Genomic DNA, 14,387 nt, shown 5'->3' on the forward strand with positions numbered 1-14,387 from the left:
CATTTCAGCAAGAATTTGATGGTTGATTGTTCAAGTGGCCAAACATTATCGTAGGAGAGAACTAGGTGCATCATCCTTCAGCACCCTGCTCACCGGCACTGCAAAAATCTGTCCATTGTGGTGGATGTGTGTATTTTAATGAGTCATTCATAATTATGGTAATGACACCAAACCACAAACCACCTATTACAATGCAGCCTGAGCTCTGCCACATGCACAATGGAGGACCTTCTTATAGCAACACCAGAGGCATTCCAAGTGGCCAGCTTCTGGTCAAAGGTCATTTAGTATAATGCCAAATTTTAAAACTTTGTGTTTTTAATACACTACAACTGTTACCTCGATTCACTTCTGATATGATAAATTAATAACCATGATCATAAATGTGAATAGGAACCAGTTACAAAGTAGTGAGCCCAATCTGCAAAGTCATAACTGATTAACAGAATGCCAGCCACTACTTTGTAAATTTCAAAGCTCCATCTCTTTCAGCTTTTGTAAGCCACCTTAAGAGCCAGACTGGGAGAAAGGCAGGAAGTAATAATAATAGTAATGATGGTTTGCTATGTTTTTAATCTGCTATTCAGGATTTCTCTCTTCTACTCATCATAAAGCAAAGACCACAGATCTGATATTGATAAGCACAGGAGTGTCTGAACCAGGCATGGGCAAACTTGGGCCCTCCAGGTGTTTTGGATTTCAACTCCCACAATCCCTAACAGCCTCAGGCCCTTTCCTTTTCCCCCTCAGCCACTTAAGCATCTGAGGGAGGAAAGGAAAGGGCCTGAGGCTGTTAGGGACTGTAGGAGTTGGAGTCCAAAACACCTGGAGGGCCAAAGTTTGCCCATGCATGATCTGGACCCAAGACACCGACCTACCAGCTAACGCTTTGATCCGAGAGCATTCGAAGAGTTTGGCAGTGGCAGTGGTCTCATCCCAGGTTCGGTGGGGATGGTGGTGCTCTGTATTTTCCCACCGAGTGTTGTTATTTTGTTGTTGTTGCTGCTGCTGCTGCTGTTGCTGGGCTTCCATGTTATCCAGCTTAGCTGGAGAAACGTTTGCCATCTTGCTGTCGTGGCGGAGAAGCAGATCCCGTCACGGATCCACATGCGGGGACTTCATGAACTCCTGAAGCTGCAAGAGGCTGCTGGAAATTCCTGTTGGGTTGAAGATTTCAGAGAGAACTAAATCAGACCAGAGAAAGGAAGGTTCAGTGAGAAGCTTTGTTTATAAGTTGCAGCCAACAGGGTAACATCCTTTGCAATGCCTTGCAAAACAAAAACAAGCCTCCTATCTACATAAGATTCCAGAAATGTCCTAGCTCACAGAAGAACTATGATTTTTCTCTCCCCTATTAGTTTTTCAAGCTTGTTTGGTGGAAACAAGGGAGAGGGCCTTCTCAGTGGTTGCTCCAAGACTTTAGTATTCATTCTCTAGAGCAGTGGATCCCAACCTGTGGTCCATGAACCACCAGCAGTTCGCAAGAACTAAAATACGGTCCACAGCCTCACCATTACTACATCATTGCAATAAGAGCAACTGGTATCGCGAAACTCGATTTTAGTACCAAGACTTATTAAATATGGTTTTCTGTGGGCAATGAGATGCCGACTACTGAATGGCACATGTTCTGTACCACAAATTAGAGCTGATGTGGTCTATCCAATGCAAGTTTCTGAATCAGCACCCCAAATAACCAAACTGAATCTCAAGTTGAGCAAAAACCGATTAGTAACCCTTTTGGTACTAATGTTGGAGAGTGGTCCCTGGTCAAAGTAGTCCCTGGTCATGTGGTCCCTGGTCAAAGTGGTCCCTGGTCAAAGTGGCCCCTGATCAAGTGGTTCCTGGTCAAAGTGATCCCTGGTCAAAGTGGCCCCTGATCAAAGTTGTCCCTGGTCAAAGTTGTCCCTGGTCAAGCGGTCCCTGGTGAAGTCATCCCTGATCAAAGTGGTCCCTGATCAAAGTGGTCCCTGGTCAAATGGTCCCTGGTCAATTGATCCCTGGTCAAAAAAAAAGGATGGGAACCATTGCTCTAGAGCAGGGGTCCACAAACTTTTTAAACAGAGGGCCAGGTCACAGTCCCTCAAACTGTTGGCGGGCCGAATTATAATTCGAAAAAAACATGAATTAATTCCTATGCACACTGCAAATACCTTATTTGTAGTGCAAAAAAATAAATAAAAACAATACAATAATTAAAATTGAGAACAATTTTAACAAATGTAAACTTATTCGTATTTCAGTGGAAAGTGTGGGTCTGCTTTTGGCTGATGAGATAGGATTATTGTTGTTATTGTGTCCTTTCAAGTAGCTTCGTACTTAGGTTGACCCAGAGAGAGGGCCGGGTAAATGACCTTGGAGGGCCGCATCCGGCCCCCAGGCCTTAGTTTGAGGACCCCTGCTCTAGCGAGTCTAGGATGGTTCCCTGATTACTCTTTTCCCATTGTCAAATAGAAGCATCCCTGCTTTGTCAGGCTTTTAGGAATGGACCTGATGGGCTTTTAATGGTGTACTGTGCAGTTTTGTTGTCTTTAATGATTTTAAATTGTTCTATTCATTGTTGTTCTTGTTTGCCTGCACGGCTGTTTCTGGCTTAATGCTGAGCTGAATGCAAGAGGTTTTCTGAGGTTAGGACTGCACGACTTGCCCAAGATCACCTGGCAAGTTTTCATGGTTGAGTGGGGATTTGAAAACCTGTATAAAGAATTGCTATAATTCAGCTAGGAGGAGCATAGGAGGAGCAAACTGTGATAAGGTGCCCTGTATGCTTGCCTGCTTGGTTTGCTACCCAGATGTGCCAACTGTTGATGGACAATCCCGTCTCCCTAGATATGGTTCTCAGCCTAGAAATGTTTACTCCTATACCTGATTTTCAGAGACTTTACCATCCCATCCTTTGCTTTCTTCCAATCCTTACCCCAAACTCATCCTTGGGCCCATTTCCCACATTTCTTCACATGACAGATATCATGAAGCCTGGAACTATGTCTTAATATGTATGGAGCCAAACAATTACACACTTTTCCTCAGCTCCCAACTACTTGGTTCAGGTGGTGCAATGGGTTAAACCCTTGTGCCGGCAGGACTGCTGACCAAAAGGTGAGCAGTTTAAATCCAGGGAGCAGGGTAAGCTCCCATCTGTCAGCTCCAGCTTCTCATGTGAAGACATGAGAGAAGCCTCCCACAGGATGGTAAACATCTGGGCATCCCCAGGCAATGTCCTTGCAGATGGCCAATTCTCAGGTTGCAGTTTCTCAAGTCGCTCCTGACATGAAAAAAAAATCCCATTGTTTACTTTTTACTTTCTAACTGAAGTCCCCAGAGGTGAGTGGGTTAAACCACTGAGCTGCTGAATTTGGTGACTGAAAGGTCGCAGGTTCAAATCCGGAGAGTGGGGTGAGCTCCCACTGTTAGCACCAGCTCCTGCCAACCTAGCAGTTCAAAAACATGCATATGTGAGTAGATCAATAGGGGTGGTAATGGCACTCCATACAGTCATGCTGGCCACATGACATTGGAGGTGTCTACAGACAACACTGGCTCTTCGGCTTAGAAATGGAGATGAGTACCAACTCCAAGAGTTGGACATGACTGGACTTAATGTCAAGGGAAAACCTTTACCTTTTACCTACTTTCTGACTGGAACCTTCTTGGAGCAGGGTCCTTCTTTCTAACATAAGTAAAGTACCAAGCACCCCTAGGGAAGTTCCAAAATAAATGGTCATCCTGTGGTGGAAATTCCTTCCTTGGAGGATATTAAACAGCGGCTGGATAGCCATCTGTCGGATGGCCATCTGTCGGAGGTACTTTGATTGTGCTTTTCCTGCATGGCAGGGGTTGGTCTAGATGGCCAATGTGGTCTCTTCCATTATTATATCATTCTTGCAATCCATTTGCAGAATTGGTGTTCTGGAAAAGCCATGCATCACAACAAGACAGAAAAGGAAGGGCCGCTGCTTTGCATACAAAAATCTCTTGCAAGTTCAGTCCCTGGCTAGGGAATCCCTGGCTAGTTGTGAACAAAACGTCAGGAGAGAATGCTTCTAGAACATAGCCATACATCCTGGAAAACTCACAGCAACCCAGTGATTCCAGCCATGAAAGTCTTTGACAACACACATGCAATATGTCAGTTAATCATTGGAGCCCCCAACGGTGCAATGGGTTAAACTAGTGGTTCTCAACCTGGGATCCCCAGATGTTTTTGGCCTACAACTCCCAGAAATCCCAGCCAGTTTACCAGCTGTTAGGATTTCTGGGAGTTGAAGGCCAAAAACATCTGGAGACCCCAGGTTGAGAACCACTGGGTTAAACCCTTGTGCTGGCAGGCCTGAAGGCTGACAGATTGGACATTCGAATTTGGGCAGAATGTGGATGAGCTCCCTCTGTCAGCTCCAGCTCCCCATGTCGGGACATGAGAGAAGCCTCCCACAAGGATGGAAGAATGTCAAAACATCAGGGCGTCCCTTAGTCAGCGTCCTTGCAGACAGCCAATTCTCTCACACCAGAAGCGACTTGCAGTTTCTCAAGTCGGAAAACGAAGTCCCTGACTGGGAAAGCTCCTTCCCTTATCTAGAACCCTGGGAATATGTTACCAATCCTTCCACCCTTGATGAACCCATGTAGGGCAGCATCCCAGGAAAGGATCTCAGGTCTTGAAGACAAAATGCAGCTTTTGTCTTGGCTTTGGGTGGGGCTAGCTCTGAAAAAAAAACCCCAAAACACTAGGACATTGGCTCCTTGCAATTTCAAACCTCATTTTTCTGCTTTCTTCCAGACTGAATGTGATTCCTTCTAATGCCTGGCCTAGTCTGGGAAGCAGTTCATCTCAATCTAAGCGTCCTAACCCCACCCCAGGCTCACGGCTGCAATAAGGTCATGAGTGCCCGGCTGGGGCCGTCCATCACGTCGCAGATCTTGATAAGACACCCACTGCATTATTGGCCTCCAGCCAGCGCAGTTCCTAACCAAATAAAAATCCAAAAGAGGATCCAATCCAACTCTGGAGGAACTCCAGGTGAGTTGAATCTCGCCGTCTTCTTTGAAATAGAGACAATAGTCTGATCAGTCATATCTCTTGTAGAGCAGGCATAGGCCAAGTTGGGCCCTCTGGATGCTTTGGACTTCAACTCCCACCATTCCTAACAGCCCCAGGCCCTTTCCTTTTCCCCCTCCGCCGCTTAAGCGGCGGAGGGGGAAAAGGAAGGGGCCTGAGGCTGTTAGGAATGGTGGGAGTTGAAGTCCAAAGCACCCAGAGGGCCCAACTTGGCCCATGCCTGTTATAGAGTGTGGAAGAAGCAATCCATGGTTTTAGGATTGGAATTACACAAAGCCATTTGCCTTATCCAGTGACTTACCCAAGGACCTGCTTTAGTAATATAAATTGAGAACAAGAGGCCATCAAAGCGTGAAAGACATTTATATGGCTGCAAAATGTTTCATACTCTTCAGTACAATAAGCACAATCAATTGGGAACTCATTTCAATGGGACATGTGCAGGACAAATGTCCCAATGGGTTGTTCTACCTCCAGCCCACTTTCTGAAATGTCCCACACTTCCATCTCGAAGGCAACACTGAGGAAAAAACAATCCCCTTGAATTGGTGAATGTCTTCAAGGCAAGCAGCTTCTAAGAAATCTGGAAGGTAACCTGGAACCAATGGCAGGTGACCATCATGGACATGGTCTACACCCTCAAGCGCCAGGGGATGACCCTCTATGGCTTCGGTGGCTAAGGCCAGTGCCTCTGAGCACCCACCCAAAGTCATAACCAAAATCAGATGGGACTTTTGACATATTCAGTGGTTTCTTGTCTAAGACTTTCATGGCCGGAATCACTGAGTTGCTGTGAGTTTTCTGGGTTGTATGGACATGTTCTAGAAGCATTCTCTCCTGACTTTTCACCCACATCTATGTCATTAAAATATTATTGCAGATTTGACAAATGTGAATTTAATAATGATGTGTGGGAATGAATGGAAGAATGGAAGATGAATGTATGGATGGAGCTAATAATTTTGGAAGTACCAGTAAAATATTAAGGCCTGCAATGACTAACTACCTGCTTGCTGGACTGTAATTAAAAGTTGCTAATAGTAAATTCTGATAACACTGCCTGCTGACTAGATTGTAATTAAAAGTTGCTAATAGTAAACTGATAACTACTGGGAGAGTGATAACAGAAATGTTTATAACATTCCTTATGTTAAGAAGGAAGTCAACACAAGCCTTGTGTTTGTCAACACCAATCAAGAAGATCAACATCTGGCCAGGAAACTGAGATGGATCCAGGATAGAAGATGTTTATTATTAATTTTCAACTTTGGGACTGTATCAACAGAATATTCCTATAAAAGACTCGGTCTAATAATGCTCAAAGTGTGACAGACCTGAGGAGTCTGGTTCATCTACTATGCTCTGCTCCATGGGAAGGAGAGAGATAGTGTACCTATGGATAGTGGCAGATTTGCACGGGAGCAGTCTGGTCACTTTGGGGCTTCTTTCTCAAGGGAAGAGGAAGAAGTGTGCTTTTGGAGTCTTAGATTTTGTGCAGGGAGTCAGATCTGCTGTATGGAAAACAGAGATCTGTGCCTTGGCATTGTTCTTAAGCAAAGAAGTTTTGAGATTTTGGTGTTTTGAAGTTTTGGTGTTATGGAATTATACATTGGCAGGCTGCAGGAAAGCAGGGTCTGGCCTAACATTCTAATATTTGATAGCCGTAGTATACTCAGAAATTGAAGTTTTGTCTCTTTTGTAGGAAGTCTATACCTTATTTATGCATTCTCTTGGGATTTTGACTCTGCTAACCCATTTTTTTAGCTGTTGTGGTGCTCACCTTTCAATTGACATAACAACCCCCAAATATCTGTATTGGAAACTGGCCTCCTGTTCGGTTATGTATTTGGGGAAGCTGGTTATTATTATTATTTTTGCAGCCCATGCAGTCTGCAGATGATCCTGAGCAGAAGACATTGGCTCACAGACCCATCAGAGTTGCCTAGTTTATAGTAAGACCTTTGGCATAGGCTCTACGGAAGCACACCAAAGAATAACAATAGCCGCTTTCCCATTGTGGTTGGCCAGGAGCTACTGGGAAGCTCCCAAGAAGGGCACAAAATGACAATTCCCCATCATCAACACTGTTGCTGTTCATTGTGTTTATGGAGAGCCACATGTAACCAAGGAAAGTACCCACAAATACCATGATGCCAAGCAGAAAGGCACACACATTCTCAGTCACAGAATCATAGTTGGAGGAGACCTCATGGGCCATCCAGTCCAACCCCATTCTGCCAAGAAGCAGGAAAATTGCATTTAAAGCACCCCCCAACAGATGGCCATCCAGCCTCTGTTTAAAAGCTTCCAAAGAAGGAGCCTCCACCACACTCCGGGGCAGAGCATTCCACTGCTGAACAGCTCTCACAATCAGGAAGTTCTTCTTAATATTCATATGGAATCTCCTTTCTTGTAGTCCCTTTCCCACCAAGCCCTACTTCAGACTTCTGAACAGGCGTGGATCAATATCGCTCTTTCCTTATAAAAGTAAATATTCCCCCTTGACATTAAGTCTAATCATTAACATTATCTCTGAGCATTGGTGCTCATCTCCATTTTGAAGCTGAAGAACCGACATTGTCCATAGACACCTCCAAGGTCATGTGGGCAGCATGACTTCATGGAGTGCTGTTACCTTCCTGCCGAAGGAGTACCTATTGATCTACTCACATGCACATGTTTTCAAACTGCTAGGTTGACAGAAGTTGGGGTTAACAGTGGGAGCTCACCCCACTCCCCGGATTCGAACCACCAACCTTTCAGTCAGCAAGTTCAGCAGCTCAGCAGTTTTAATGCAGTGGTTCCTAACCTTTTTTGACCAGGGACCACTTGGCCAGGAGCCACTCTCCAATATTAGTGCCAAAAATGTTAAAGGTAAAGGTTTCCCCTGACATTAAATCCAGTTGTGTCTGACAATGGGGGTGGTGCTCATCTCCATTTCTAAGCCAAAGAGCTGGCATTGTAGATACCTCCTTGGTCATGTGGCCAGCATGACTGCAATATTACTGCCAAAAAGGTTAAAAGTGAAGGTAAAGGTTTCCCCTGACATTAAATCTAGTCATGTCTGACTCTGGGGATGGTGCTCATCTTCATTTCTAAGCCAAACAACCAGCATTGTCCGTAGACGCCTCCTAAGTCATGTGGCCGGCATGACTGCATGGAGTGCCGTTACCTTCCAGATGAAACAGTACCTATTGATCTACTCACATTTGCATGTTTTTGATCTGCTAGGTTGGCAGAAGCTGGGGCTAACTGTGGGAGCTTACCCTGTTCCCCGGATTTGAACTGATGACTGTTTGGTCTGGAAGTTCAGCAGCTCAGCGCATTAACCGGCAGCCCCAAATAAAAGAAGCAAATGGGTTGCTGTAAGTTTTTTGGGCTGTATGGCTATGTTCCAGAAGCATTCTGTCCTGACGAAAAAGAGCAAATATTTGCTTACTTTGGTCCACACTACATTGGGGTGACCAGATCCCCCCAAAAGTTTCCCTGACTGTGAATGCACATTGAAAGCAATCCAGACATTTGCAAGGACAGGCTCCAGGAGGGGGAAAGAGGGGAGAATTCCACAGAAGGCCTAGTTTTCCCTTATCTTCAGTTGCCAGCCCAGCTAATTAAACAATGGATGCCAATAAGTCATCACCACACCAAGGCTGCTCCTTGGTGTACTCAATCTCTCTTTCCCGGCGTTACAGAAACCTAATTTGCAAACAACTGGAACGTTCCGAATGGGGAGCTCAGCACTTTGTGTTCCGACATGCTCATATATAGTTCCCTTAAGGGGAAGGGAAACTGGGGACCCGATTCCCCGGGAATCTCTTCTGCAATGATGATACACACAAAGGAACTGCAGGCATTCCAGCTCTGTTCGTGGGGGGCTTTGGCAAAACATGGATAAGCCCCTCATGCTTTACCAGTCAATGCAATGATGCATAAAATCACCAGCTAGGGCTATAGGTGAAAGAGACACAGCGGCATATGCAAATAGGAGAAGGCTTTCCCACGATTCCTGCTTCTCTCATTCTCCTTCGACTCCAGAAAGGCCAAGGAGACCTCCTTTAGGAGATGCCATGTGTCCTTCCTTGCTGCACCCGGTCACCATCTTTGGGCCTGGCATGGCCTAAAAGCACCTGAACATCAGCCCATTGGTGGTGGTGCTCAAGGAGGGGGGTGAGGAGAGACCCAAAGGCAAAGCAGGCCTGGTCCAGATGGGATGAGGAAGGCCTCCAATGACCTTTCCAGGGAGGGAGAAAACAACCATGGACAGCGCCGGCTGGCGAGGGATGGCATTGGGGGAAATGCTGAGACTCGCCACCCAGTCTATCAGAAGGGAACAATGCCCAGTTGGCATGATGGGTGCCAAGTCCAGGAATCCCCAATTCCAAAGCTGGAGACATCAAGAGGGGAGAGGGAAGAGGTCTGCCCCTCCCTGTTTATTTAGTAGCTGGGTCTCCTCTCTCTTTGGGCAGGGGCACAAGGAGAGAGGGAGGTGCCAAGGCCAGGTGCCCACCACGCACGTACACACTCACATCTATGGGGAGAAAGGGTTGAGGAAGGGTGGAGAAAGCCCCCCTCTATGCACTCACCTCGCCTTCTCCAAGGCTGGCCAAGGGATGCAGGAGGAAAGGGAGGAGGAAGGAGGCAGAGCAGCGGTCCTTTGCGCTCCGGCTAAGGCAGCCTTGGCAGCCAATCCCCGCCTAGCCCAGCCCAGCCCCGGAGAACGGAGGAAGGAGGAGGAGGAAGAGTAGGAAGAGGAGGAGGAGGAAGAAGAAGAGGAGGAGGAGGAGGCGCGCTTTCCAGGAAGGATGGAGGAGAGACAGGCGAGGCGCACCGCCTCTCTTCTCTAGGGATGCTGGAAGGATGGCAGCAGCAGGAGGAGGAGGGCTCTAACCATCTCTGGCCTGGAAGTTAAGGGGAACATCTTTGTCTTCCTTCCAGCCACCCTTAAGTCTCTTCTTTATGTAAAGTACACAACACAACCTTTCTTTCAAAGGTTTTTTTTGGACCACTTCTTTTGAAAATGATTTTGGAACACCTTCAGTCCCTTTTGGGTGCCTCCCAGCTTTGCCCAAGCAGAATGATAGAGTTGGAAAAGACACCCCAAAGAGCATCTAGTCCAGGCATAAGCAAACTTAGGCCCTCCAGGTTTATTTATTTATTAAACACTTTTATATCAATAGTGAAAGGACCAAGGCAGTGACATCTCCAGCCCACCCCCTGTTTGGGTATCAGCCAGCACATCAAAGACTTAAATCAAGAAATAGTTTTCTAAGATCTACAGAGACACTCGCTGGAACACCTCAGCAAGCAAGAGTCCAAAAGTGGCAAGCTCAAATCCAGAACCTCAATCAATGGCTGATACCCAATGAGAAACTCCCCCCTGGGCACACAGAAGACTGGGCGACTTGGAAGGCACTGAACAGACTGTGCTCTGGCACCACGAGGTGCAGAGCCAATCTTAAGAAATGCGGCTACAAAGTGGAATCCACAACATGCAAGTGTGGAGAAGAGCAAACTACAGACCACTTGCTGCAATGCAACCTGCACAATGGAGGACCTCCTTGTGGCAACACCAGAAGCACTCCAAGTGGCCAGCTACTGGTCAAAGGACATTTAATCAACTACCAAGCTTGCAAACTCTGTGTCTTTTGCATGTATGTTTGTTTGTTTGTTCTGTAAAAAATGTAATACAACGGTTCAGTTGCCTGACACGATTAATAAATAAATATCCCGATATTCTCACCTCCGTAGAGGGACTCAGACCGGCTTACAGCAAGGATTCAATGCTACTAACACAAGTTAAGACATCATACAACAATCTATATAATTACAAATGTAATGTTTGTTTGTGGGATTGACAAAACTCAAAAACCACTGGACGAATTGACACCAAATTTGGACACAAGACACCGATCAGGCCAACAAGTGACTATCACTCATAAAAACACTGAAAAACACAGCAGAAGGGACTTAAGAAGCCAAAAAACAAAACAAAAAAACATTAAAACACAAGCACAAAACCACATATATGCACACACAAAACATACACAGAAATGGGGAAGGAAGGAGAGAGAGAAAGAGGGAAAGAAGGAGGGAAGGAGAGAAAGAAAGGTAGAGAAGGAAGGAAGGAGAGAAGGAAATAAAAAAGTGAAATGGAAGGAAGGAGAGAAGGAACAAAAGAGAGAAAGAAGGAGGGAAGGAAGGTAGGAAAGAAAGAAAGAAAGAAAGAAAGAAAGAAAGAAAGGCAGATAAGGAAGGAAGGCAGATAAGGAACACAAAAACCACTGGACGAATTGACACCAAATTTGGACACAAGACACCTCTCAGGCCAACAAGTGACTATCACTCATAAAAACACTGAAAAACACAACAGAAGAGACTTAAAAAGCCAAAAAACAAAAATTGCATTACAACGCATGCGCAAAACCACATATATAAATGCAAACACACACATACACACAAAAAACACATATACGCAGACTGGGCCACAGCAATGCATGGCAGGGGCTGGCTACTCTATACTAATAAAAATGTAATGTTCGTTTGTGGGATTAACAGAACTCAAAAACCACTGGGGGAATTGACACCAAATTTGGACACAATACACCTGACAATCCAATGTATGGCCTTCACTCAAAATTTTTTGATTTTGTCATTTGGGAGTTGTAGTTCTTGGGATTTATAGTTCATCTACAATCAAAGAGCATTCTGAACCCCACCAACGATAGAATTGAACCAAACTTGGCACACAATTCTCCCATGACCAACAGAAAACACTAGAAGGGTTTGGTGGGCAGTGTCCTTTGGTTTGGGAAGTTGTAGTTCACCTACATCCAGAGATCACTGTGGACTCAAACAATGATGGATCTGGACCAAATTCTACACGAATACTCAATATGCCCAAATGTGAACACTGGTGGAGTTTGGGGAAAATAGAATCTTGACATTTGGGAGTTGTAGTTGCTGGGATTGGTAGTTCACCTACAATCACAGAGCATTCTGAACCCCACCAACGATACAATTGGGCCAAATCTTCCACAAAGAACCCCCATGACTACCAGAGTGGGCCACAGCAACTCATGGCAGGGGACGGCTAGTCTATACAAATAAAAATGTAATGTTTCTTTGTGGGATTGATATAACTCAAAAATTACTGGGCAAATTGACATCAAATTTGGACACAATACACCTATCACGCCAACAAGTGACCATCACTCATAAAAACATTGAAAAACACAGCAGAAGAGACTTAAAAAGCCAAAAAACAAAAATACATTACAACGCATGCACAAAACCACATATATACACAAAAACACATATATACAAATATATACACACACATGGATACACACAAAACACACACAGAGACTGGGCCACAGCAACGTGTGGCAGGAAATGGCTAGTACAAGGTTAAAATATGTATAGATAAAATACATATATACCAGATCCATCATTGTTTGAGTCCACAGTGCTCTCTGGATGGAGGTGAACTACAACTCCCAAACTCAAGATCAGTACCTACCAAACCCTTCTAGTGTTTTCTGTTGGTCATGAGAGTCCTGTATGCCACGTTTGGTTCAATTCCATCATTGTTGGAGGTCAGAATGCTCTTTGATTGTAAGTGAACTATAAATCCCAGCAACTACCACTCCCAAATGACAAAATTAATTTTTTTGAGTGAAGGACATACATTGGGTTGTTAGGTGTGTGCTGTCGAAATTTGGTGTCAATTTTTCCAGTGGTTTTTGAGTTATGTTAATCCCACAAACGAACATTACATGTTTATTTATATAGATAAAACCACTACCTTCACTATTAATTTTGTCATCCAAAAACATCATCTAAGCCATTCCAGTATTCAGTTTCATACAGTTCCGTGTTTATCTATTGCACTTGGTTCTCAAAGACTTGTTCAAAAAGCCACGTTTTCACTTTTTGTGGAAGGTCAGGAGAGAAGGGGCTGATCTAATCTTCCTAAGGAAGGAATTCCACAGCCAAGGAGCCACCACTGAGATATATTTTATTATACAGTAAATAAATTACAAAAGATATATTGTTTCTGTTTTCATGTTTCTTACTTTTTAGGTGGCAAAAGCTAAAATATTATTATTAGAATCATAGTCATAGAATTGGAAAAGACCTTGTGGACCATCCAGTCCAACCCACTGCCAAGAAGGAGGAAAATAGCATTCAAAGCACTCCCGACAGATGGCCATCCAGCCTCTGCTTAAAAGCCTCCAAAGAAGGAGCCTCCACCACACTCCAGGGCAGAGAGTTCCTCTGCTGAACAGCTCTCACAGTCAGGAAGTTCTTCCTAATGTTCAGGTGGAATCTCCTTTCTAGTTTGAAGTTCTTCCTAATGTTCAGGTGGAATCTCCTTTCTAGTTTGAAGTTCTTCCTAATGTTCAGGTGGAATCTCCTTTCTAGTTTGAAGCCATTGCTCTATTGTATCCTAGTCTCCAGGGCAGCAGAAAGCAAGCTCCCTCCCTCCTCCCTATGACTTCCCCTCACATCTTTATACATGACCCTCATCATGTCTCCTCTCAGCCTTCTCTTCTGCAGGCTAAACATACCCATCTCTTTAAGCCGCTCCTCATAGGGCTTGTTCTCCAGACCCTTGATCATTTTGGTCACCCTTCTCTGGACACATTCCCGCTTGGCAACATCTCTCTTCAATTGTGTTGCCCAGAATTGGACACAATATTCCAGATGTGGTCTGACCATTGTTATTATTATTATTATTATTTCTTTAAAAGATGCTCAAAGTCGGTTGTTGTGATTTTTCTGGGCTGTACGGCCATTATATTGGATGATAAGCAAGAAGATAAAATAGAAGAAATAAAGAACGAATGGGTTGCTGTGAGTTTTTCGGGCTGTATGGCCATGTTCCAGAAGTATTCTCTCTTGATGTTTTGCCTGCATCTGTGGCTAATGGCATCTTCAGAGATTCTGTTGGAAGTGAAACAAATGGAAATGAAAATGAACAAAATCTGGTTACCAGTATTAAAAAAACGCTAGTAATCAACACAGTAAATAAGAAACACCACTCAGAAACTCCATACAGCGAACAAGCAAGTGCCAGTTAACACCTCCCAAACAGAGGATGCCTCCAGGCAACAGAGGCCAGGGTACCTCTATGCTGATACCTTCACTGATTTACTTTGCAGCTTCATGGCTACTCAATACTATTCAAGCTTGCTAATTGACACACTCACACTTGCTTTCAACAGACAAGGGTTCTGGGTTGCTGAGAGTTTTCGAGGCTGCATGGCCATGTTCCAGAAGTATTCTCTTCTGATGTTTCACCTGCATCTATGGCAGGCATCCTCAGATG

The 14,387-nt window shown here is 44.7% G+C and overlaps 1 protein-coding gene across 1 annotated transcript in view; it reads right to left on the bottom strand.

The window, feature by feature from the left end:
- The window catches only part of LOC137094902 (spectrin beta chain, non-erythrocytic 4-like), a 109,899-nt gene extending 100,119 nt beyond the window's left edge, over positions 1-9,780 (bottom strand). The window contains exons 1-2 of the mRNA XM_067460854.1: positions 9,640-9,780; positions 879-1,157 (exon numbers count right to left, since the gene is read on the bottom strand). Of these exons, the coding sequence (XP_067316955.1) occupies positions 879-1,065 (187 nt within the window). The 5' untranslated portion in view covers positions 1,066-1,157; positions 9,640-9,780. The remainder of the gene's footprint in view (positions 1-878; positions 1,158-9,639) is intronic.
- Positions 9,781-14,387: the final 4,607 nt, after the last annotated feature.

The sequence above is a fragment of the Anolis sagrei genome, chromosome X, assembly GCF_037176765.1.
Source record: "Anolis sagrei isolate rAnoSag1 chromosome X, rAnoSag1.mat, whole genome shotgun sequence".
NCBI classification, from domain to species: Eukaryota; Metazoa; Chordata; class Lepidosauria; order Squamata; family Dactyloidae; genus Anolis; species Anolis sagrei.